The sequence below is a fragment of the Pleurodeles waltl genome, chromosome 5 (assembly GCF_031143425.1).
Source record: "Pleurodeles waltl isolate 20211129_DDA chromosome 5, aPleWal1.hap1.20221129, whole genome shotgun sequence".
Taxonomy (NCBI): Eukaryota; Metazoa; Chordata; class Amphibia; order Caudata; family Salamandridae; genus Pleurodeles; species Pleurodeles waltl.
Window position 1 is genome coordinate 1,145,722,302 of NC_090444.1, and position 27,101 is coordinate 1,145,749,402.

The 27,101-nt window shown below is 41.7% G+C and overlaps 1 protein-coding gene across 1 annotated transcript in view; it reads left to right on the top strand.

Annotated features, from left to right (window-relative positions):
* The window catches only part of DCBLD1 (discoidin, CUB and LCCL domain containing 1), a 205,572-nt gene that overhangs the window by 49,613 nt on the left and 128,858 nt on the right, over nucleotides 1–27,101 (top strand). The window contains exon 2 of the mRNA XM_069235368.1: nucleotides 3,058–3,273. Coding sequence (XP_069091469.1) covers nucleotides 3,058–3,273 — 216 coding nt within the window. The remainder of the gene's footprint in view (nucleotides 1–3,057; nucleotides 3,274–27,101) is intronic.

Here is a 27,101-nt window from a genome sequence, read left to right on the forward strand (position 1 = left end):
TAGGTCAAAGGAGCCGGGGATCGAAAAAGTTTGGGAACCACTGTTGTAGTAATACGCTCTCTGGTCGTTCTGGATATACAGCTTAATCTGATTCACTTGGAGAAGCAAAAAGCCAAGCCTATTTCTGCACTCTGACATACCGCCAAATAATTATTTTCTGCCTTCTATTGGAGCCTGGGCTTCAGGTGTTCTGAAATTCAGGATAATGCCTCTCATTTAGAGCAGTGCCCAGGGTTGAGTTGCCTGGATTTTCTGGAATGTGATGACTGATTATAGCATCACGGTTTCCCAGGGAGATTACAGATCTCAGGTACCACTTGTCAATATTTAGATTTTTTTGTTTGTTTTTGTTTCTGCTGCACCTCCGGGACTCTTACGCCTTTTGTGATTGAATTATTTTGTGCAAAAATAGATTTCTTGCCAGTGTGGGTGTGGTGGTTCTAAGGCTTGTGGCACTGGGTGTGTGTTTTGTGTGTCCTTTAGTTCTGGCATGAAAGTAGTTAATTAAGGATTCACAGGCCAACTTCGTACTTTTCGCCTTAGCCTCTCTGATTAAGGTGGTTACTACCACTGTTGGTCTTTAGTTAATATGGCTGAGACGTAACGTCAAGCTCTTATTTTGTTTTCCTAATATACCTTCTGTCCTCTGGACTGTATCTAATCTACATTGTCTCGAAATTGTATGTAGTGTCTAATGGTGGAGCAGATTGGTTTCGCCTTTGATTTCTTTGTTGATGCATCATCAGTCAGGTGAGGAGGTTTTGCCTCAGATAAATGTGGTAAGGCCCACTTCCAAGATGTTGGCTCTGGCCTTTATTAAGTGGTGGTAGTCTTCCCCTGTCAGAAGCACATAGTAGTTTTGCGTTTTTTGCACTCTCCCAAGATGTAAACCATAACAGACTATTCTAGTCTCTAGGCACTCTTGTTGTATACCACCTGGCTTCGGTTGCAGACTTGCTGCATTTTAGAACCCTCATTGAAAGTGACTGAACCAACCTAGAAGACACCTGGACAGCTGTGTTCTGCTGAGGCGTTCATGTAAGCCTAGAGACATCTATATTTATGACCACTTGGTGCATAGGTTTTATAGGGCCTGGTGAATTGTACCTTCATCCAGTGATGGTTCTGGCCCTCAAGACAATGATTGAGTTTTTCCAAGTAAATTCACAATACCAACTTGCGGTTTATTTAGGGTGCTGGCTTTTATGACCTCTTAAGTCTTCTAAGAGTTACATGTTTACTTGCTGATTTTACCTGTTCCTTTGTTTTAACTTTCCTGTGGGTGCTTCGAGTAAGGCCCACGTACCAAGCACCTACTAGAGGTAGAGAAGATTTGCTTGGTACTATACTGATGATTTGAAGAGTGCATTCTCTACCAGTGTCTTCCTCTGACGGTCCTAGTCAGAGACTCATTCCTTTCAAAGACCAGCACCTGTACACTTGAAATCACTCATGTCCTTGCTTGGTTTGTTCCACAAGTAAGTAGTGGGGTCTGAATGCTATAAGACTATACATTGAGAGGCAGTGGAGGTGTGCTCATGTCCTTGCAACACTACTAACCTGCTTGAACCCTTTACATATTTGATCATTGGAAATCCGAGAGGCACCCAACCTGTCGAAAAAATGATTTAGGATGATTGCTAAATTTCAGAATCCCTCTGCTACCAGTAACTGTTTCTGCCAACACAGCTGCTCTGGTGTAGCTTTTAACATTTGGTATGGAAACTAAAAGAAAAATCTACAGACCATTTTCTTTTGTGTTTTAAAATTATGCATCTGGTATTCAAATTAGAGAAATTAAGTCCATCCTAGTTTTCTTATTCGGACTAAACCTTTGGGAATGCATCTTGGCTTTAGATGTGAGCATGTGCTTTAGTTTGCTAAAGCTTAATCCATCTAAAATGGAGATCTTCGTAGTCCGCTCCACTTCTCCACTCCATCGCCTATGGCCATGGGTATACAACTAAGAAATACTCTGTTACATGGACACTTTTGTGGAATTACTCACAAAGGCTCTTGTATGTAGTGGAAATACAAAACGGATGCATTTTATGTTGATCTGGATCACCGAATAATACACATTTTCGTAAGGTGTCATTAGGGAAATGATGTCACAGTAGGTTTCAAAACCCAAGCTGAGGTCATCAAACAAAGGAACGTTATCGAGTGTCTATTATTGGTGATTGTTAGAAAGGTAGGACTGGGGAAAGAGCACTCCCTTTTCCCCTCTACAATGCATGGCCCCTTAGGACTGTTTTTCCATTTAACATATGATTATTTTAAGGTAAAAAAATAAAGAGTAAACAACTTCATCTCCACTGAAATAAAGTTTGCCGAAAAGAAACTAAAGTTTCTGTTACTATGGAAGTTCATAAGTAATTATGAAAAGCAGTTCTCTTACCGCATGCCTTTATTAGCAGTAATTAACTAATATAACACCGCCTAATTGGCACTCTGTTTATTTCTTTACAAAGGCAAAAGCAAAGGAATACCCCTTACAAAAATATTCCCCAGTATACTGAGACTTGTAGTTTACCTTAAGGCAAAGTGGGTCTGCAGCACTGCTTAAGATTTAATAGAATTTGCCAGTTCCCTCCCCCACTGTAGTTTTAGAGAAATTAGTTGCACATGGTTAATTTTAAAACACTTTGGTCCAGTGTTGTTGATGAATGTGCACCTGGTAGAATTTGAAAAGTCACTTACAAGGGTTCCTTCTCACCATTTGCCTAGGAGCTAAGAACCAACATATTTGTTATATTTCTAAAGAGTCTCTCTCTACTGATGGACTTGTTCAAGGTTATTCCACACTTGGAAACTGCAGGCAGTGTTTGGTTGAGATTTATTCAAACCCTTGAAATTAAAAAACTTTTGTCTTAGCTTGGGTGTATGTAGTTTTTTTTTTTTAAATACTGAAGATATGTGCGTGGTTTTAGTGTTTCAAAGCAGCAAAAAAAGGAAAAAATGAAGTGCATTCATTCAAATATGTGCGTGCGTTCACTTTAAGCAGAAGTTGTGTATTGATTGGTGCTTAACATGTGCCTTCTTCTGTTTCAACAGATGGGTGCGGGCACGTGGTGATTGGTAAGGAGAGCGGCACATTAACATCCAAGAACTACCCCGGGACCTACCCGAATGACACTTTCTGTGAAAGGCGTATCAAAGTACCCGAAGGGAAAAAACTGCACATCAAATTTGGAGACCTGGACATTGAATCCCATGAATGTGAATCGAGTTACCTCAAAGTCTTTGACGGCTCGTCGGAATTGGAATCTGGTAATTACCCTCATCACATATTCTTCAGTTTTTACAAGTCCACTAGGGGCGACCGCTCCATAAAGGTGAACTAGGTGGTTGCCTTGTGTACCAAGTTAAGTAGGAACCACATTCAAGGAATAAAAGTCAGATTTAAAAAAAAAGAAAAGAAAATTATAAGTTTTGGGAGGCCTGTGACATTGTCTGCATGTGATGCTACTTGCTGGCAGTGAGTCTAGCGCCCCCACTGAGCTCGCACTTTTATAGATCACTGCTCAACAGATAAAAAGTGGCCTCTACTGTCATCGGAGGTCCAGGATAAGGTTCTGAAAACAGAGTATTTTACTCTGTTTTTGATTTAATGGTTATCATTATGGAGTTAAAAGGGAGTCCTTATTTCTTGACATGAGCATTGCACGTGGACATAAAAATGTTCATCTAACAAGGCTGGTTGAGCGCCTTCTCGTTGCATGTCACTCACTGCAGATATCACTCATCTGCGGGCAGGCAGTGTGGATGCAAGCCTTCGCGGGCCTTGCTTGTACCCCTTACACTCCATTATTTATTGTTGAGAGTTTGGGCCTTGTTATAAGAAGTAAAAGTGGACAGTATGCTGCTTACCTGGGAATATTTGTGCCATTTCCGAGGTCATGTAAAAAGAGCCATTTTTGTGGCCGTTTGTCGGAGTTCTTACTTTGCAGACAGAGGGCTCACTCGTGCGTACTGTTAACACTCACCTGGAAACTTATATAGACTCACCCCACCTGAGCAGCTGCCCTTCCAGAGGCACACGAGTTAACCCAAACATAACGCTGCTGCTTCTTGGTTGAGTTTTCTGGATCAGCTTGGCATCCTTTTCGATGTGCCATTGTGTTTATAGCGGCTAAAACATTTATCAACAGAATGTGGTTTGTTTTAAATCTGTTTGTGTGGTAAATCTTCATTGATGTACATTCGTGAAAAGCTCGGCGGATGGAAGTGTTATTTGTATGACTGATCCGAGAATGCAGATTTTGCTATCTATAAAGCAGTACCCTGCAATGCTGCATGAGAGTTCTGCACAGTAAAAATGCTTGTATTTAAAGCGCTTTATACCTCATATTTGTTTTTTCTAGGAACTGTAAAGAACAGGTGTTATTCATTTCAATAGTACTCATTTATTAACCTTAGGAAGATGAAAGGCGCAGTTGTAATTGTAATCGTATTTATATAGCGCTTACTACCCCTGAACCTTGTCAACATTGAAAATCATGTCTGGTAGATCACAGGAAGTGTCGGCTAGCGTTAGTCACTAAGCTTACATGCTCCGTCTGGATTTGCTGGTATAACTGCCAGGTTATTCGAGGAGAAATTGACCCAGTGCAGGTGCTCTCTCAGCGCACCAGTTGTCATACCCTGATGATCTATAACAAATTAAGCAATTTATGGGGCCACTCCGTGGATATCTCCACAAGTGTTTTGCAGCGCTGGTATAGTGACAGCGGTCACACGAATCCTTCCATTCATTAACCCTCACTCTCATTACCACAAGGCAGACTTTAATTTATTCTATGTGAATGCAGAAAGGGGCAGATGTATGCTGCTGTGGTTGAAATTCTGCAAGAATGTAAATGAGGCCTGACTTACAACTCCACAGCTGAGTGGGGTCCTACCTCTCAGGTTTCCCAATGCCATACCCGAGTATTTTATAATTTGCCTTTAAAAAAAATGCATTCTGGAACTTGAAGTCATGACCCCATTATATGATCCGGGCGACTAGTCCCAGAGTGCAAAGAATATTTAAGCACGGTCTGGGAAACTTGTGAGCTCTGTGGTGCTACTTGTAGTGATGAAAGTGAGCTTTGATAAAAGGATGCAAGCTGAGGCGATGATAAAAACGCAGGGGCCCTTACGCTGCACAACGGTGCTAGCGTTCGTACTTTATTTATTTTATTTTATAACCGTAGTTTGGGTTTTTGCATGGCAAATACCAAGTTGCATAACCGATTACATCCCTCAGCATTAGTCCAGTTAGAATTAGATTTACGTGTAAGGACAGTTGCTGAGTTAACACAAATTCACATTCTCAATTATTTTCAGGTCTAGAATCTTTGAGAGGTGTTAAATATAAAAAGGAGAACAAGCCATATTACGGTGAAATAAACCAGAAATCAACCCCAGCAAGTTGTCCTTTTTTTGGGGGGACGCAGTGCTTAATATAGTTGATATGAAGCTTGTCCGGGCACCAAGCGAACTGCAAGTATTTCTTAGAAGCTCGGCTGGCGTCTTGGCAAGCTTGCATATACAGCAGGCACGGAGTTGTAATGAATGTGCAAACTTCGAGTATTTCAACCCTTTCACTCCCTTGGGATTTGAAGGGGGGGTCGGGTCCTTCAGTGTTTTCGGGTGACTGAGGCTAGCTCTCCGCCGTGACCTCTTTTGTTCATCTTTGCAGTGGTGCTAAGAAGCGGGTTCACACAATGACAAGAGTCAAAGGACAACTTGCAGTGGTCTTTTGTTACTATTCTTTAGTTGCAAATGACCGGCAGTGGGGTAATTCCATTGTGCTCTGCCCGTGCATGCGACGGTCTTCCATGCTAAGGCGGCGCACTGGAATGCATGAATGGTTTGCTTAAAATGGTGGCGTGGTGACGTCACGGTCCTTTCAGCGCGCGCCACCTGCTCAGAGCAGCGGGAACCTTGCTGACGTAGCGTTGGACCACATCCTCCCGGCTGTGGGGTAATCTCCAAGCAGGCATGACTGGCATACGCAGCCCATTGTGGCACACTCGTCAAGTGTGCGTTGCTCTTAGGAGCTGTCAGCGGGTTGGTTGTGAGCTACATTACTCAAACACTAGTGCCCAGAGTCTGTCCACCGCAGGGCCTTTTTGTGGCGTTGTAGATACAACAATGCTTAATTTGTAAATAAAAACGTGCCGGTGCCCAAAGCTCTCCTCTGAAACACGCGGCCACTACTGTTAAATGTGCCAGCATAGAATACTGATGCAGCGTAATCCTGAAGCCATCCCGGGCCTCTTCAATCCTTTACTGCCACCCATGCCCCTTCAGTTAGCTCCTGCAGCTTTCTGTTTCCTTCCTTTGTGACGCCTTCTAGTTTTTCTCTTCCTCCGTCTTTCCCTTATGTGTGTTTTGCTCGCAGTAAATGCCTGATGCAGAAAAATAAATACCGGCCCTTAAAAATAAGTGCCGGTGCTGCGCACCAGATACACCAAGCACATATTAAGCAGATATAGCACTGCAAAAATACAAGCCCGATGATGGCATAGCAAGTGCTGGAATTGGAAACCGTTTACTCCGGGAACCAATACATGTGGGTGTTAAGTGTAGCAGAAGAAAGGGGGTGCAATCACGAGGGGGGGGGGGGACTTAAAAATCAGAGCCTGACAGTCAAGTTATACATTTATTGAAACAAATTTGCTGTAAAGTAATTGTCAGCAAATGTACCTTGACAGTAGATTGGGTATAGCTTATTTAAATGGTCACAAAGAAGCTGTTTTTTTATAATAACTTGCATGGGGTTAGACACCTGCTGTAGAGATCTTTGGAGGCCCAACAATTTTGAGGGGATAATGGTAATGATAAGATAACTCTGGTGGTTAGTGCAGTTCTTGGAGAGTGTGTTTGGTCCAATCACAGTTTTGACTCATTAAGTAGCACAGATGATTAACCTGCCTACTGCTGCCTGTCGTGGAGCATGCAGATCACACATTTGTATTTTATGTAGTAAGGGGGCTACCGCTTTGAACACAAGGATCATTTTATTACTTCCAATTCATACGTTGCAGTCCTTTTAATATAGCACAGTGATCTATTTACCAGCATCAAAGACCTGAACACAAACTCTTAAATCATTAGTTCAGATCCTTATTGTATTTTTCCTAGTCTGTTTTTCTAAGATTGCAAAGAAGGAGTCCACTCGAAATTAATAAAGTGGTGTTAGTACAGACCACACCAATCACTGCATTACGTTTTATATCCTGACTTTGTATGTTTAGAGGTGTGGACAATATGTGATTTCTACATGTTATAACTCTCAATAACTAATTTAACGTTTCCTAAACCTTGATTTACACACATGTATGATTTATTGTATCCAAATGTGTGATGTATAGTGATCCATTATTAGTGTAATTACTCACACACACACACATCTTTTTTTATTATAATGCATGCACATCTCTTACATGGTGGGGTTCAACAAAGTCAGACATTTTCCTCTAAGTCATAGATTCTCTAAAGTACTTGTGAAGTGGCAACAAGCTGTGTGCTTTGTTTTCTTCCATTGCACTGACATCTAGGTGTCTGGCTCGAGATGGATCCCAGCCAAGTGATACTTGAATAAAAATGGGCTGATGGCCTTTTAAATTGGGTGTTTGTTTTGGGCCCAGCTGGATGTAAAAAATAAGAAAACACTATCACCTCCTAAATAGTGCTGCTCAGAACAGAAAGCATCTAAGGTGCGGCCGCTGATGAATCATGTTCCAGTGTTAGAAACTGACATCAAGACAAATTCTGCTTGTTTCCCTGAGTCAGCTAGATCTGGCCCCGAAATATCTGCTGGAACTGGGATCCAGCAGGACCCCTCTTCTTTGCAGCACTGGGCATGCCTTGCACTGTAATTGGGCCAATACTTTTGCCATGTTTCATTTCCCCTACAGCAGTGGTTCCCAACCTCCCAACCTTTTGACTTGTGTGGACCCCCACTTTATTGTTACTGGGAGCCCCACTGAATCATTATTGGAATCAGGGGACCTCCCGCCCCCAACAGAAGCATTACTGGAAGGAAGCAGGGTACCCTGGCATAAACATTGTCAATGATTTGAACGGAAATACAATAGACACAAAATACAAAAACAAGCATTCATAAAACACATACACAAACAATAACATGATTTATTTAGTTTGCAAACAAATAAAAGAAAAGAAAAATGTTGAATTTTAATTGGAAAGTTGGAACTGCTAAATTCAATGGAAGCCACACTTCGCCCATACTATATTCTGTTTGATGTGCCTGCACTGCTCACACAAACAAATCTGAGGATACTAATTTAATGTTTAGCCTCCAATTTCAAAGTCCTTGACATTTACAGTACATTTTAAAAATGTCAATTGTAACATTTAGCCACTTTATTTATATCCACTTTATTGATCTGTTAATATTAGTTATTTTTCTAAGCAGTCACGGAAACCCTTATGAGGCTTCGTGGACCACCAGGGGTCCCCAGACCACAGGTTGGGAACCACTGCCCTACAGTACATCCAAACTTACTCACTAGCATGTTAATATGGGTGCAAGGGGGTGGGAGGGTAGAACAAATACAAATTCATAGTTCTATTAGTTGTAGCTACCAGTCAGTCTAAACAGACCTGTTGTGTGAATCCTTCAGTCTTAAAAGTGTGTGCTGCAGTGAGTGCCCGCCTCTGCGCTGCTTACGTTCTGCTTGACCTAGCAGAGAATTTCTGAAGTGGCGTTTGTGTCCGATGAATACAAGTCTTTACTTACCCTCTAAACATCTGATTAGCTCATAGTTTATTTACTCATTCCCTCCCCTCCCAGCTCATCCAAGTTTCTGCAATACAAGGAGGTGAGGGACATGGACATGGACAATGAGTCATGGAGGAGGAGACTGGGATTGAGGAAGGCGGAGGCAGAGAGGTGGCGTGGGAAGAGGGAAGGCTGGTGAGAGAGAAAGACAGAGGTGGTATACAGGAAGGCAAGAGCAAGAGGAAGAGCAATAAAGAGACTCTTAACCCATTCCTTATTTTCAGTGTACATGATTTTATGGTTGAGATGCTTTTATATTAATAAAAAAAAATCTTCGAGGTAGTCTTGCAGAATAGCATCCCCTAATCGTTTCCCTCTGAATTAATTTGAAATTCTCCCATTTAGTTATATTTGGGACATGAAATATACCAGTAAGACAAATTTCCTGCACGGAAGATCTGACTGCAGCCAACTCTAGTTATTTGCCCTACAATATTTTAGCCTTAATGCACTACCATTGAAGCATACTGAGTGGGCCAGAGGCCCTACTTTCTGCAGAAAATGGCACCTTGCTAAACCTTGTCCAGAGCACTGACAAAAACGTCCGCCAACTGGATTAACCAGTGATCTTTTAAAACAATGTACCATGTGGCAAATCATTGTTCATAACAGGTCCTAACATATTGAATGCTCTCAGCCCAAATCCAAGAGCGGAACCCAGTTACATACTATGAAAAACATTTGAAAATAGAATTGTTCTTTCTGATTTCCCATTAAATTAACCCCACTCAGAAAGAGGGTTTCGATTGAAGAATTACACTCTAATGTTCCTTATATCTGCTTCAATGCTTTTCTTCCGTCTGAAGTTATCAAAAGAAGACTTCACAAGCTTTTTAAGGCTTTCATATAAATAAGGTGTGTCTCAGATCATCTGTGAGAGATGTTGTGCTGTGAAATTATACAGGGGATGAACAGTAGTGCTCAATCTGGTCATATAATCAGTTCAACAAAGTGTGTTCGTGCTTCTGGGCAGCGTCCATTCCCATGAGTATATGTAACAAATGTCTCATTGTTGCATGCGCTTCTGGGCTAAATCTTTGTATTACAGGATCTGCCCTAGAAGATAGTGACTTGATACTTTTGGGTCCACGTTAGAGAAACTTTGCACGTGTGCAATGAAGGAGGGCAAATCCACTAGCACAATTTTTGTTGTTTAATAGGGAATGGATTAAACAGTATGTGCAGAAGGGCACAATATGGACCACCGTACTTTTCACTATTATTCTATTCTCCGCTTTCAAATGTCAAAACATCGAGTTGTTTAAATAAAAACGTTCTATTTTTATTGTTACAAAAGTAGCACAGATAGTGTACTAAGAAGCTGATACGTCATTTTTGTTTTGACATCTCTATTAAACATCTGAAATTATTTTATAAACAAAAAATAGCCTTTTGTGCAAGTTTAGCAGTGGTTTTACAATCAATATTCTCAATTTCTACCTGATGGACAAACATTTCTTTAACGTGGGTGGTGCAAAAGTTGTTATCTCCATTCCACATTATTCAAGCAGCAAAAGGGTGCACATTGGATCACTTTTTTTTTTTTAACCAGTCGAAGGTTTCAGTAACATGACAGAGATTTTCTTTTATCATAAGTGCAAACATGCCTACACAGATATGCTCACAGACAGGTACAGTGGAATGTCCTTACACTCACTGATGCACACATAGAGACACTGACATTTTTGTAGGCTACAGAACTCAAATCACAGTGAGGTAAAAAAAAGAACTGCCACAGGCAGTGCTTTCAGTATGATGAAAAAGGTGTGGGTTCGCTAAAAGTGGTTTGGTCAAAGAAGCGTAATTACAGTCCTTTTTAAGAGGAGAGGCCTGTATAACTAGGAGTGTGCCTTAACACATGAAATCTAAAATAAGTGCATCACAAAGTTTGCACCTGACCAATATTTGGGTGCCTTTCGTTCTGTTATTCCATCAAGACATGTACCATAGCAACTGCCATATACCCAAAACAAAAATCTGTTGGCTTTGCCAGTGCTTGTTAGCAGTATAAAATAAATGAATAACAATTAATTTGTTTTGAATAATTTACATTGAAAGTGTTTCAGTTCAGAAAACTGGACCATGAATTATTAACGTCTATGGTCTGTGGGAAGGGTGGTCATCGTCGAAGTATCTCAATCATGCTTGTTCCCCCCCTTCCCACCACTTTCCTCTGCAATCTCTCATGCTGCTAGATACTCCTTTTTTCTATTCATATCAGCCTGAAATCCTCTTCAGTTGTGTACATTTCACCTCTTTGCTCTTCAGCACCATGGCCCATATGTACGAAATTCTGAAATGGCTATTGCCAAATTGCAAATCTGTAGAAATCGCTATTTGGGAATTTTAAAACAGAATGTATGTAACCTGCGATTCATATGGATTTGCATTTGCTATTAGGAAACTGCAAAAACTGAAAAACACAAAATTGAAATAAATAAGAAATGTTACATTTTTGTTGCTGAATGATGTCAGAGCAGAAAATTTATAAATATAGGGTGTGGCCCGCACCCTTAAGTCTTAGAAAATGCTGCTGGAAGTGAAGAGATCACCTGGCTTACTACCTGCAGTGTGTTTGGCAATTCCTGAACATCCTCATGTTGAGAGAAGATGGGGAGAGGGACTCAGGAAGTAGAAAGAGAAAGGTCAAGTTCTCTGAGAGGGAACTTGAGGTCCTGACTGAGGAATGTCTCCCCCACATCGACCAACTCTTTAGGAAGGCCTCCTTCACAGTACCTGAGGCACACAAAAACGCAGACCTGGAACACCATCCTGGAGAAGGTCAACTCCCTAGGAGCCTCATAGAGGGGACCCTGGAACCCAAGAGTGTGGCATGAGTAGAAGCCATTGAAACCTCCAATCCAGCAGACCTCAGCCATGGTAGGTAATCTCCCCTTTATTTACCATACATGACATAATGTTAGCAAATCCACATATCATATTTCAAAGCCTAAATTACGCAGTTGAGATGCTTGGCCAAACCAGGCAATGCATCATGGAAGTTGTAGTACACATCATTAACATGCTGTGCTGAGTGTTGATGACCACACAAAACATATCTGTACAACACAAACATGTCATAGGCAATGCAGCAGAGTCCCAACAATATTGTGCCCAAACTATACACATTTATTTACATAAATTAAATACATGATTTTCACAGATCCCAGCCCGGACGTGGCAGCTGAATGGGCAACTGACAGTGAGGTGGTCCTTGAGGTCCCAACACCATCTCAGCACTGCCAGAGTTTCAGGTCAGAGATGAGGGACAGTTGCAAAGCAAGGCCCACACTACATCAGAGACCAGGACATAGCGAATGCGCATAGGCTATACCTTAGCAGACAGTCCAAAGACTAAATCAGATGACATTTCTAATGCCCATCCTGTGCATGCTGGCCTGGGAAGGTCAATCATCTCCACACAGTGCCTGCAGATACGCACAGTCAGTAGGCAGCTGCAACACATGTCAAAGTCGCTGAACAACATAAAGAAAGGGCAGGAACGGTGGCTAGCAGCAATTGAGAGGGAGCACTGTGTGCAGCGTCAGAGGCACAGACAGGACCTAGCACATAGTGACACATTCACCCGCTCTGTCAACCAGCTAGCAACCTCAACATCAGTGCTGGCAAGGTGGCCTGTCAGTATCCAGATTGACATGGCACACTGCAGCCAGGACATCACCTGTGGGCTTATGCAGGTCACCACTGCATGTGAGAACATCTAGACCACAACCTCTGCATCTCCAACATCCCAGCCCATCCTGAGAGCCAGGAGGGTTCTAGCATCAGTGGCATATCTGTTCCCGAGCCAAGCAGTACCTGGCGTTCATACTGCCACACGTCTGGCAATGACTCATTGTCAGTCCCACAAGCCACTGCTGATGATAAAGTACCCAACCCATGGGGCCGTAAGAAGCGACTCTCTAGATACTCAGTGGGATGATTTGCCTTTTTTTCACCTTACTTTGTTGTTCTTAGGTTAACAATGTATCATCCTCAAGGATGCAGTTGATTTTGCTTGGAACAATGTTGTAGCCTCCTGAATGAAAGGTGGTCACTCAGTTGTGCACCAAAACGACTATTATTTGTTTCTCATTTTTTTAGGAGGTTTTCAAATCTCTTACCCAGAAATAGTTGTTGGTTATCGCCGTGCATCATGCACGTCTCTCTGCTGCATGTGTACCCTCCTGCTGCACCTGTAGTGTTGGTAATTCATCATTAGATTTAGTCCCAGGCTCTATTGGGATATCGTGCAGACCCTTCCTCATTGCATTGTTGTGCAGTATGGCACATGTGGTGATGATCTTGCAGCATGTATACAATCTGTACAGTAGAGCCCCACGGGACTTGTGTAGGCAGCATACGTGGGACTTCATGGTCCCCAGGGTCCTCTCTATGATGGAGCATGTTGTCCTTTGTGCTCTGTTGTGCTGCCTTTCTTTTCTTGTGCGTGAAGTCAGAGGGGGGTGTGTGAGGATCCAGAGACGTAAGGCATATATACTATCACCTTAAGGGTATAAGAAGGTACACCATTAGATTACTTGGCACACACACATTCCTGCCCCCATGCATTGTGTCTGTGAATCTCTTACTTAGTAGGAAGCTATCGCCAAATTCACCCTGTGCTGCTCAGATATGTATTCCACCGTGGTGGAACATAAATGAGTCATGGGTGCTGCCTGGGAATTTGGCCACAAGGTCTGTTATGATATAGGTGACATCACACACTACCTGCACATTGAGTGAGTGTGAGCTCTTCCTCTAAATGAATTCATTAGCTGGGGGGAGCATATAGCAACATGTGTGCCATCAACACAAACTATAACACTGGGGAAACTGCGCTACCCGGTAGAACATCAGTTTTGTTTGTTGCAATGCTTTGGGGAGGGGCTTACTGGGAAATGTTATATAGTGGTTGATTTTGCTCACCATGATGTCCAGGAAACTGTAAAAGAACCTGGATAGGGCACTTTGTGTCACCCTCCAACTGCTGTGACCCCCTGGTAATTACTTGAGGCTAAGAGGTGTAAGCAACACAATTCCTGCACACGTGGTGGGATTGTGTTGCTTCTGAGTGTTGGGGCCAGTAGCTGAAGTTGTAATTCAGCAACTAAATCAAGTATCACCTGACTGTTGAGTCTGTACCTCTCCTGAATCTCCTTCTTTGCCTGTCCAAACAGGCAGAGAAGTATCCTCTCCTGTCTCCTTCTCCGTCTCTGCCTCACTGCCTAAGTCCTCATCTTTCTTGGCAGAACGTATAATGCCGCATACGTGAAAGAGCCAGATGCATTTTGGGTGCCTTTTTATAGTTTGCATCTGGTTCCCACCAGTGCTGAATAAATGGTAATTGCATTTCCTAAATGGCCATTTTGCAACTTGTCACAATTAGGAAATTCTTTGTACATGCAGTTAGCGATTCACATATAGGAAATCCCAATTTGGGATTTCCTATTTTTGGATTTCCAAAATGCGATTTCTGCTAGGTATAAATCACATTTTGCACCACAGCAAATACCTTTTGTGCATCCCAAAATGGCATTTTGCATTTCCTAATTGCAAATGCCACCATTAGGAAATGCAAAATGCCTTCGTACATATGGGCCCATATTCTCATTCTCTACTTCTGTGCGTGCTTTCATCATAATCCACACACACACACACACACACACACACACCCATCCCCAGCCCCCCCCCCCCTATGTGCTCACCTGGAAGCACCGAAACATACACAAAGGGCCCCATGAAAAATAAGGAGAGCGCACCCAGGGAAACACAAAAATAATGTAACTAACTATTCTCTCCAAAATTATTAATATGGGTACATGTACCTCGTAACCCAATTTAAATAAAGTATTCTTAAAGCCAAAAATTCAAACAAAATACATTAGATATAAATCAAAATGCGTAGCTTTATTATAGACGTATCAAAATATCTCCTATTCGCAAATAATTGAATAGAAATTAAATAAAGATAATATACTAACGAAAACTTCTGAAGGTGCATGGTAGAAGGCACTACAATCACTCCGTCACTCATACAGGGCTACATACATACTGAAAAACCATTCATAAAAACTCCTAACATAGAAACCAATTGACACCAGTTGTAATAGCTTAAAGGCATAAACACCACAGTTATACAGACAATCTAAACATAAATTCTAGAAAACAAATAGTATTTTCGTATACTAAAGAATACTAAATCAATTGTTTATTGCAGGTTGTAACTCAAAAATAGCGTCACTTCAAATTTCACACTTATTATACTAGAACCTATAGTTTAGACAAGGTTGTTGATTCGTCCTTGTGTATTAAACAGCCAAAAATATGCTAGTGATCAAAGTTCTTCACCATGCTTTTAATTCCATTCAACAACATTGTGTTTTGTAGCCGATTGTCTGCGTTTTATCTTAACAGAAGTAAATACGCTGTTTCTTAGTTCATATTGTTCTTCAAAAATTAGTTTTAATGATCTACATATTTCACCTTATGTTTGTTGTCAGTTACCTCTTATAATTAACAATAGTCCACCTTTGTGCCTTGTCAATTAACTCTTATGCGCCATTTTTAAACCTATATGCCCACGCGTGTTTCGGTGGGCAAAAGTATGATTCAACAGCCACCTTTTTCAGAGTAAATCATGGAATATAAAATATTGGACCTCCAGGTTAAATCTGGTTAATCCACAGAAAGAGAGAAGGTAGAAGAAAGGAGACAAGTAGAACCTCATTTATATGGCTGTATGTAGTTGAATTTAGGTATTAGAAAGCACGAACTTCCAAGGTTCTCTTTCCGTTGCAGGGGGAGAAAACCTGGGAGCACTGCATTTTTTTCTTCCTGCGGCACAGCCAGTATTTCAGTAACTGTGTACCTCCGTCATACATTTTACCATAGAATCAAAATTGTACGTGTGTGGCTATCGCATTGCAGAGAGACCAATATTTGTAAGTGAGTGTAGTTTGAAGACCTTTATGACCCATTGACAGGCACAGTGAAATACACACTGCCTTCAGGCTCTGCTGCAGAGCTTTCAGTCTTTCCCATCATAAATACCCACCCACAAAGTGCACAAACCCAGAGATCTGGCGGCAACTCAGGACACAGTATGCACTATATAGCAGCCATATGTCACTTGGACAAAAAACTACAGAAACCGTGTTGGGGAAAAATATTTGAGGGAATGCAAAAAATGTAAATAGAGACTTCATCAATGGGTTGCATTATCTGAAGGGTTTTTACTGTGATTTTTGGTAACTCAAACATCGTTTATGTCTGTGAACTTAAAGACAAGAAAATAGGGCCAGTTAGGGAACTGTTTGAAAGTCCGTTTTTATTTACTGCTGGCTCTGAACCCGGCAAGGCCCGTCCCACTTAAAGCCCTGGCCCCAGGAAAAAAAACAGTGAGATACTCAGGTAGAGGAATTATCTAACAGCTGTATTCTGGATTCTTTGTAGCCTCAAATTCATTGAGAAAGGATCAAAGATAAATACCTTCATTTTAGTCTAGACTGACAAGTACAAGGTTAATTGTCACTCACACCCTTTGAAAGAAATCGTTAAGCAAAGGGAAAATTCCACACAGAATGTCCTCATCATAAAGGATCCACTGGTAACTTGATATTCTGGGGGCATAATGGTAGAATTTAACAGTCAATATTGCCCCTAAATTCTATACTTGGAATGATCGATTTAGAGGTGAACCAAGCTGTTTTGTCCCAGTGGTGGAGGGGTAATAGTCCATTCACCACTTGTAGTATCTCATTTCTTGATGTGTGTTATATGTAGTGATTCATTAGTGTTAGAAATGGGGTCTCTAGTTGACAGTGGTTTGAACCCTGTCCAAGTAGGGACCTTCACTCTAGCCAGAGTAAGGGAGCCACACAGCTATAATAACCCCTTGGTAGCTTCGCATGAGCAGTCAGGCTAATCTCAGAGGAAATGTGTAAAGTATTTGTGTACACACACATACCCACCCACACAACTACCACCACCCCCCTCCCCCCCCCCCCCCTCCAAGTAAAGATATCACTTTTAAAGGTTTCAATGATATTTAATCCATAGAAATCAATGGATGTATCTTTCTAGCACAAAGTAAATAGGATGGGTCAAAAGCAAAGAAGGTTCCGGGCTGCAGGGGAGGTGAGGAGCCGAAACGCAAAGCGACGTGTCTGTTCCTTACTGCTCAGGGAAGATGATGCATCAACTCTTTCTTTGCAGGGGAGGTTACGCAATGCTTTGATTTCACGACACACAGCCTCGGTTGCATACTGCAGTGTGGGGTGGATGAGCACTTGATGCCCCGGGGACGTTGCGTGGAAAATGAAGATGCGCTGTGCTGATCGAGCCGCGGGGAAACAGGCGCGGCGCTGCTTCGATTCTGCAGCCACGAGACAGGCCCTGCATTGGTTTTTCTGCCGCGGCACAGCATGCACTGATTGTCTCCTTCAAGTCACCAGCTTATACTTCCAAGGGCCCAGGGACTGGAGTTGGCATCTCTTAGCAAGTCAGGACCCTCAGCAGAAGAGTCCAGGCACTGCCAGATGGATTTGTTGATGTCCCTGAGACTTCCAACAGGAGGCAAGCTCAGTTCAAGCCCTTGGAGAAACTTGGAAAGCAAGTCCAGTCCTTTCACTCCCAGGACAAAAGCAGCATGCCAGCACAACAAAGCAACAGGCAGAGTAGCAGTCCCTCCTATGGTATATAGCTCTTCTTCCTGGCAGAATGTCCTCAGTCCAGAAGTGTTCTAACTTTGTGGGGTCTGGTGCTGTTCATGTATGTATTTGTACGGTTTCCCTATATATGTATTCATCCTGCCACACCTGTATATGCTTTTTTCCTTCCTTTTGTATTTGTGTACAATTCCAAATGCATATATGTGCCCTTTACAATTTATTTACGACCCCTGGTCTTTTGCATGCACCGTGTACTGTATATATAGCTAGAGTGCATACGCTCTGTGCACTTTTCTCTAGGTATGCTGCTTTAGTTATGTATTTTTATATAAGACCTTTCTCTGTGGATTAGTATGCCAGACCTTGTATGTATGCACTTGTGCTCTGCATGTACGTGTTCGTCCTTTAATGCACCCTTGCCTGCGTAGTTCCCGGTGATCGAGGACTCATCCTTTGTATTAATTTTCTTGATCAGTATTTTTTTTTTTTTTAAAGATTTTAGAATTTAATCTGATTTCTTTATGGTTGCACTGTAAAAAGGAAACGTATGCCTGTAATGGCAATGTGCTTTGCAGTGGATCATCCACCACTCTATTCGCATCTCAAAGTAAAATGCCCTCCATTTCCGGTGATAGCATAAGCATTGATCTTTATCCAGCGGGAGTAAAAATGTGTCTGAAGCAGCAACACTGACCCCGAAATCTACAAGAGTGAACTGGAGAACAAACGTGAACAACAGGCGGGGGTAGACACTTCACTGCTATCACGATTAAAAAAATATCAGCATATATACACCTCCAATATAAACTTAAAAGAAAGGACTCTTTAGAAGTCAAATCTTCTTTATTATGCACGAATCTTGTGGACTGGGATTACGTCCCTTTATACTTTTGAGTCTCGCTTGAGAGGCTTTAAGGGGGTTCCCTGCTGGACTGGTGTGATGTGCTGAAGAGTCCGTGGGGCTTCTCTCCGAGCTCTGTGCCGCACACCGGCCCTGCAGGAAGCCTATTCAGACACGACGCCTCTTAAAATAGGGCGTGCTAACAATAGCTTTGTGCCGTGTTTCCTACACAACTCTACCGTGATGCCTTCCCAGCCATAGTTTACCATTAACGTGCTAATCGGTTCCGCGCTGCAGTCATTGCTCATTCGTTCAACATTTCTCACTGTGGCGCGACCTACTGCATTGTGGGATGCATGTGCGTGGGAGTTATCGTATGGAAGAGAGACGTCGAGGCCCTCCTAAAGGGAGTTTGGTGTGGCTTTATATTGATGCCTGCGTTGAAGATGAGTAGTTGGCCTACGGAAATTATTGCAACCATTTTCTATGAGGAATCTGAGTGCCCAACTAAATAAACTTGTGTTTAGCAGTAAAATCGATGACCTCGCACATGTGCAGCCCCAATACAGCAGCTCGCATGTTAAACCGAAACGGCGTCCAATTCGCCGCCTATTATGTGTAATGCGGGTCATTGGGCCCCTTTCATTTTCTTCTGCATTGCTCAGTGATTCCCGCGAAATTCACCGGAAGGGAGTGGTCTCTCTTCCTGTTTTTTTTTTTTTTTTTTTAAATCTGAGCATCTTCCTGCCTGCTTGTATTTTTCTCTACACGCTGCTGGTTTTAGAGGGCGATTGCCTCTGTGCAATCGCTCTCTAAATTTATAACCACTCCAACCACCTGCCTCCCTGCCGATGCTTAAAGTTCTTGACAAGTCGTCACAATGGGGAAATGGAAGTGTTAACACCCTATGGATAGTAGAAGTGCTCTTTGCCCTAGATTTGAGGAGAGTCTGTTTCTGTTCTTTTTGGTGGCATAATACCGTCGTTGTAGGGAAGCTGCAACACTTTTAAAAAATGAAAATACAGTAAATGGGCAGTTCTTACTTCGAAGGCAGATGCTAGGGAATAGATAGTGAACCACCCAGAAGTTTTTTGTTTTTTTTTGCCTGATGATCCATCTGCCTCTGTAGCACATCAGTTTTTCCAGCGTGTTTACTTGCATTGGATTCTGAAGGCAGTACTTACAAGACAAGCAGGTCCTTATCTATCATGCCTTGGATAGATTTAAATATGCAACCCAAGGCACATAGCATTTGTGCACATGACGGGCCTTCTCAAATGTGATACAGTGACAAGAAACTGAGCAACAGTTTTGTGGTAAAGGAAGTGATGGGAAACAGTTTAGGGGCAGTTGCTGATTTAATAAGTGCGAGTTGAAGGTGGAAATCATGAGACGAGAAAGAGGAGATGTCTCATGGAAAGGTTTTAGTGGGAGCCGTGGGAGAACGCTGAATTGGCTGTCCAGTGCAAATGCAGTTTGAAAAAGCTGGAATTAAAATGTAGGGTAGCGTAGGGTATGAACCTGGCATCGTAAAGGTAATGCTGACACTCTCCTGAGGAGGAGAGAAAATCTAGTGGTAAAGTTGTGTGTGTGTGTGTGTGTGTGTGTGTGTGTGTATATATATATATATATATATATATATATATATATATATATGTTGTAATCCAAACTCTGGCATTTGGCAAAAGAAAATGTATGGTTCATTTCACCTCCTTGTGCCTTGAATTGTAATTATGGGCAATATGAAATAAAAAATGATCTAGTGGCTGGTATTGTCCCATTATTTTCTTTTCCCCTCCAGTTACATCCCACCTTCCTTAGTCGAGGGAGAGAGAAAAAAGAGAGGTAGGGGATGACAGGTGGGGTGGGTTAGAGAGGTACAGTGGGAGGAACAAATATGTAAAGATAGAAATAGGTCAGGTAGTGTAGAGGATGGGACGAATGGAGGTAAGTGGTGGATGATCACGAGCTCAGATGTGTGTGTGTGTGTGTGGGGGTGGGGGGTGTAGGAGGGAGTAAAATCTGCTATATCCCAGGTACCTAAAATAAATAACTAATAGAGCTTTTCATTAAGCTTCTAACAATCGGTAATGAAGTTCCTCTAAGTGGCACCTGTTAGATCCAAGCAGCAGGCTTCTATCCAAAGGTCGCCAGCGGTGTCCATTATCAGAGTGCATCAATATTTCACGCCCACAAAGCAAACACATGAAAAGTGCCTCTGCCTTGATGTTGAAGCAAGTGTTTCTTATCCTGCAACAAAACCTTTATTCAGATAAGGCTGTTGCCATATCCTTTACCATTTTTGAAAAAATAAATATGTGCTAAATTGACGCAGCTCTTACAACTCCTTCTTGTTCTATAGTACTTGCCTAGATTGCTGGAGGTTCATCATAAACCGATCTCTGCAAGAGGCAGAGCATTTTCTAGGAATTGTTGATTTGATGAAGCCTCTGGTTATATATACTGCGCTGAGAGAATTTATGTGAGATGTTGAGCTCCATCTCGTTAAGAACTCCAGGTGTAGCTGATTTTGAGTAATCCAGTCCAGTGTGCACTGTGAGGCATTGAGTACATTGCCCAATGCAAATATCACCAGGTGATTAGAGCAATGTGATGCATGTTTTATTCTATAATTCATATGTCTTCAACTTGGTAAAACTCTGCCATCACACACGTTGTGAGTGTTACTGATGTGTTAATTTCTAAGGAAATAAAGATAACTGCTGGAGGTCATGGCTGTCTGCAATTATTATTTTGCCAACCCTGTCATTCAAAACATGATATGTTTTTTGTGGTAATAGTAATTGACGATGGTTTTGAGATGATGTGGGCATGTAGAGTTGAACCACAGATCTTCTTTAGACTTCCCACATCGCCAGAACCTTTGACACAACCGATCAGGTCCTTCTCTTGAGAATCCTTTTCGCAGTCAGCGGCAGTCCTTCAATGTGTTTTGGAACCCATTTAGGCATCCTGCTTAATTTTTTGTGCTTCCACTTCTAGAGCGATGAAGAGGACAATGGCCGTTCTGCTGTTTGGTTGTTTTTCTTAATGCACAATTGTATGCTTATATATTCTCTACGTTGGTTCTTTCCGTGTGATGTTACTTATGTTGCTCCAAAATAGTATCCTGTCTTTCCCTACTCAAGAGTTCTGCTGTTGGCGAGATGGGGTTCTATATCGGGAATGGTGAAAAAGCACGGCCCTTTATTTCCAGGTGGAAAGCTGCTCTCTGTAGGTGCACAACAATGTCATCACGCCATCATGCCACTCTATTCCTTTAGTGAGGCAGTGCAGCCAAGCAATCGAGAGGGCAGAGATAATTTTACCCCTGGTCTGGCTGAATTCCTTTCCCTTATTCCAGGGGGGGTCTCATCCTTCACAGCCGTTTACAGACATCGTTCACATGGACTTGAAGTGAGTTGTTCCACCTTCTGTTCGTTGCAGGAGGCAGAGTCACTCAGCTCTAGACTATCATTGTGGCAGCCAGCCAAATCAGTGGCATGGCCAACCCAAGCCATACTATACCACACCACAGTCTCCATACCTACAGGAGGGCCTGCATAGTGCCAAATCAACGATGACCTGATCTATTCAGTTGTACTAATGGTGTGGGTGGGCGTGTGTGTGTGTGTGTTTTTTTATTTTCAGGGCCTGTCAGGAGGAATGCCAGCAGCAGAGAGGTGAGTGTGCACCGATGTGGGCTTGGAAGTTTGGGGATAGACGTGGATTGTAGAAATATTCCAGTAGTTCAAGAATGCTGATGGAGATCCTTCCTAACCTGTGTTATATATCACTGACCTAATCACCCCTACTTCAATGATGGCCATCCTGGGTACATTGTGAGTATTCATAGCCAAACTATGGCAGTTGCTGGCATAATGGTGGTCAGCCTTGACATAATATGACCAGACATGATGTTCCTCTGTCAGTCTTGGTATTATGATGCATAAGGATAGCATCTTTGGCATAGCGGTCGGCATACTAGCATAACGGTGTCCATTGTTAATATGTTATGGGTATCTGTGCATTATTACATCCATCTCTGGAACAGAGATACTGTGGTCCATTAGTGACCATCCTTTGCATTTGTGTTGGTTTCCTCTACATTGGGGTGTCCACCTCGGATTTTGTGGTGACCAGCCTTTATTATGTTATGGAGATTCATCTTGTGTGATGATAATACATGAGCACGCGAGACAGTTGTACATGAGTACATGATGAAAATGACATGTTATACTTAATGAAAATGACACACTAATGTTTGGGGACCAAACATGTATTTACTGAAAATTAAAACAGATATTTTTCAGAAAATGACTAGTATTTAATTATGGAAATTGAAATGTGTTTATGCCAATATAAAAAGATTTTATTTGATGCTAAATATGTTTCTTTTCAGAAATAGATTAAATGATGTTAAGAAATGATCCAATACATATGTAATATATGAAGTATACGTAAAGCTGTTATTTGAATGACAAGTCATAAGTTAGAGTGACATGTTATGCTCGCTGGTACACAGACACATGCAGCTATTGCTTTTATTTCATTACTTGTCTGGAGACATTTCATATTGATAAAGCCTTTTATGATGCTACTTTGACTGATGCTTTCCGGTGGGTGCTATTTTAATTATGCATGTGGGAATCTCTTTTGTTGTAATTTCATCGATTAGGTCCATAATGTAACACTGATTATATATCATGGCAGCTCGGGAATGTTTCTGAAATAGTTCTCTTTGTAGATTACGGTGGAGACCCCATAGTTATTCCTTTGACACCCTCCTTCTCTTCTAGCCTACGCTACTTAATCCTGATCGATTGACTACTTTGATGATTAATAACTCCAGTTCCCACTTGAGAAACTTCCACTTGGGCCTCACAACCTTGCAGCCCCAAATGCATGGTATCACCTTTGTCAGGACTGCATAAAGCAGTGAAATTGATGCGACGCATGTAGAATCTCACTGCTTCCGGTTGCAGGGAGATTTTCAGACTTTAATCAGAAACCACTTCAACCTCTAAGATGCAACTTTTGGATCCTCCACCCGCCGCTGGAGAATCAGGAACACACACTCCTACATAGGCTGTTTTCTCTGTTTTTAATCCATGGAAAAGTCAGACATTGTGAGCAAGTGCACCATTCATATGCATTCTGGTTGCAGGTGCCACTGTCCCTTCTAAGCTGAATACTGCCGACTTACCTATTGGAATCTTGTCTCCCGGCATTCAGCATTTTCGTAAAACAGGAAGCACTGGAGCTAGTACCTCCCTGTAATCTGTTACTTCTGTCTACATGAGACCATTCTAAACACTACTCATTAGAAATGGTAACAATTATCTAACTAGACCTTCATGGTGGAAGAAATTATTCATTGCCGATGCAATGTCTTCTTCGAACAGTGTGGTCTCAGGTTTGTAGAGGAATACTGTTTCACAGGATGACTTTACTTCTGGGCATTTTGTGAAGATAGATTTCACTTTACCAGCCACCATTTTGTGAAGATAAATTTAACATTGCCTGCCACCACAACTGCCAGTGTACCAGCGCACTCACTGTATAGCCACAGGAAACATGTCTTGGTGAATATTCTTTTCTGGCCTGTGGGTCTGCCATCCAACTCAACGGATGAAGCGTGATAATTAGGGAAATTCTAACAAACCACCATGTTGAACGTTTTTGGCACAGCTTAATTTATAACACGATTATCAATAATAAAAAAATAAATGAGTTTTTTGTTGAGAAATCACCAGCAAAAGCTCGAACATTATTTCTAATGGTCTGTGTTGCACTTAAAAAATCTAATAGCAGTTGTAAATGCTCCAACTTAAGCAAAAAGGGTGAATTTGAAACATTTAATTTATTTTCTTCAATGCTCAACATGTCTTTTTTGTAAAAAAAAAAAACTTCCGTCAATTAGACAGGGTCCACAGATCAAGATCTGCAGTAGATGCGCACAGAATCCTGATCAGTCCCATGACGTTCTGTCCCTTGCAGATGATCCTGCTTTGCTCTTTAAATCCTCCAGTGTTCCACGACAAGCATGTGTTTGGCAGAAGTTAGTGAGGCTGCTGCTTTCGTCATGTCACCACTGGTGATGCCAGCTTCCAGCCCTCAAACCTAACAAGATAGGTGCTCCAAAGACTTAATTGGTGAACTCGAACGATCACACTTCCAAAAACCACCCGCAGGGGGAACCACGGATCTGGAGCAAAAGCAAGCCTTTGATTGGCTGACCTCAACTTGAAAGGAAAGTTGCGACCACTGTTTTGTTTCTCAGTGGGGCAGGGGGGACAAAAGTGGAAAATAACATAATATAAGGGTTCAGGATAGAGGTATCCTGACCTCATAGGACAGATGGAGGGGGTCTCTGAGGGACCCCTCACGGGCAAACAATAGCCCAGTTTCTTTCTTGGGCGAACCGCAGATCCACCACAGCTCGCAGTACAGCCCCCCCAGAGTAAATCTGCAATGGATCCTCTGATTCAAAGACTAAGGAAAAGAAATGACACCCACTTGCACGCCAAACTCCTGCTGCGCATTGCTAAAGGCTGTGTGCAGCATGAGGTTAGGTGCATTGAGGGACTGGCCAAAGGCTGTGCGCGGCTATAGTTTTATTAACGTACAGTAATTATATATTACTTTACGTTAACAAAAAACATAGAAATTCACGGAAAAAGCCCAAGGTTACAGAGACGTTATAGTTAGGTAGACATTTTAACCCTACAAACCATAGAAATTCAGCAGTTATAGGTGTACGTATAGTTCTACTTATCTGAAGAAACTATAGCTTGAGCCCTTGAGTAACTTTAGGCCACAAGTTATAGTTTCTTAACATAGACATAACTATATGTTTAACTACAACTGCTGAATTGTTATGGTTTTGTATGGATAAAACATCCAACTAACTATAACAACCCTGTAACCTTTGTTTATTTCAGTAAATATATACATACATATATAATGGTTGTGTGCGTGTGTGTGTGTGTTTTTCTTTAAATAAGCTAATGTTTAATAAACAGCCTTTCTGGCTTGGTGTAAATTATGACAATCATTTATGCATTGACCAGGAAGAAGTATTTCATTTGTGTAAGAGCTGACAAAGGCACATAAAATGTAATTTGAGCTTAATGTAGGTACTGTGAACGTTTTTTGAACGAAATCTGAAAAGACCTCAAATACCGAGAAATGTGTTCTTAAAATGTGGACCTAGGTTTATTTTCTGCTACCACCTTCTACTCATGCATGTATGTACAGATGTCATTTTCTCGTTAGTTTACACTTTCATTCATTGCATCAGAACAAAATAATATTGGGTACTCTGTGTAATTAGACACAGTTTCTCTTGCCAGCTCCATTCCTAGGATTATTGATCACGGTTGCCCAATGTTTTTTGTTTCTTACGGGATAAAAGTTCAGCTGTGCATTTTATGCCTTATGTGCTTATAAATTGTCTCCCTATTTTAGTTTTTTAAAAATATTTTTTGCTTTAGTAAGCAAAACGTTATTGTGCTCTGAAGTGGCATGGAATGCCACCAGTGGTGGCTTGTTAGTGGTGACTGTCTTCCTTTGGTCCTTGAGTGTTTATTCTTTTTAAACCGGTTCAGTTTGTATTGCGATATCATGAGCTCCTTTGTTTCTGGTACAGACTGTCGTGATCTTTGTCTCTCACAGTCGGGCAATTGGGGGTTGATATTAGTTGTTGTCATCCTTGAAACTTTGGTTAAGATGAAGAGTTACCAAGATTTGCTGCTTGCAATCCAAGGTTATCCTTTTTAGGGCGCTCTGACCCAAAAGACTTGCATGGTGTGCGAATTTTGGATTCAGTTGTTAATTGTGTAGTAGTTTTTCTGCACAGTAGACAGTACATCCTTGAACCTTTGCTGTGTTCTAATATGGCATCTAATTTAATATTCTCGTTCTGGAATATTTGTTTTCCTTTTGCTGGAAGTTTTGTATAGTTCTCGAAAGTAGTTCAATAGTAACGTTCACTGGGTAATACTTGTGTAGTTTTAATGCAGCGCAGAATATCATTTATAGAGTAATAACTTTAATAATTAATAAATGATCAAATAGTATCACTTTTGCCCCTAAATTTACCTGTGATAGTAAATTATACTTTTTTTTTATTATAAGCTGTGTCTATGCTTCAGTTCTTCTTTATTCGATAGCCACGTTCTATGTATGACTGATAGCTGTGGAATCAAAACAAGCATTTGGTCAGTCTTTTTCTGCCTGCCCCAGTCATCCACATTCTGGTGGATACTGTATTAAGCATCTTCTCTTCAATAAGATATGGCCGGAGTATTTTTACTGACTGGTGAACTGTTCATGTTTTAAATCAAGGAATAATCGAGGGTTTATGGAAACACGCTGGCTCACATTACTTGCAGCAGGCCTTCCCTACCCCATCCAGGGGGCACTCTACTTCTGGAACGCTTTCGTGTGTACAGCAATCTCTACTCTTCCACTCTACTTTTCTCTTCGGGAACTGCTCTCGATTACAACAAGAAGGACTCCCTCTCTCTTTCGGGGTCACCCAAGGGTTAGTCGACCTGGGCCTTTTCAATTAAATTGGTCAGAGGTGCATCAAAACCACATGATCATTCCCCAATACACTCACAAATAGTTCGATATAACAGAGACATTATTCTGCCTGTTACAGTAAGTGCCTCAGCTTTACCTAGTAACTAGGCACAATAAAACAATAGACAGATATTATGTGTATTGGAGCACAGTGTCGAACATCCCAGCACTCAGTTTGCCCCAAAGCATCATAGTAAATGCA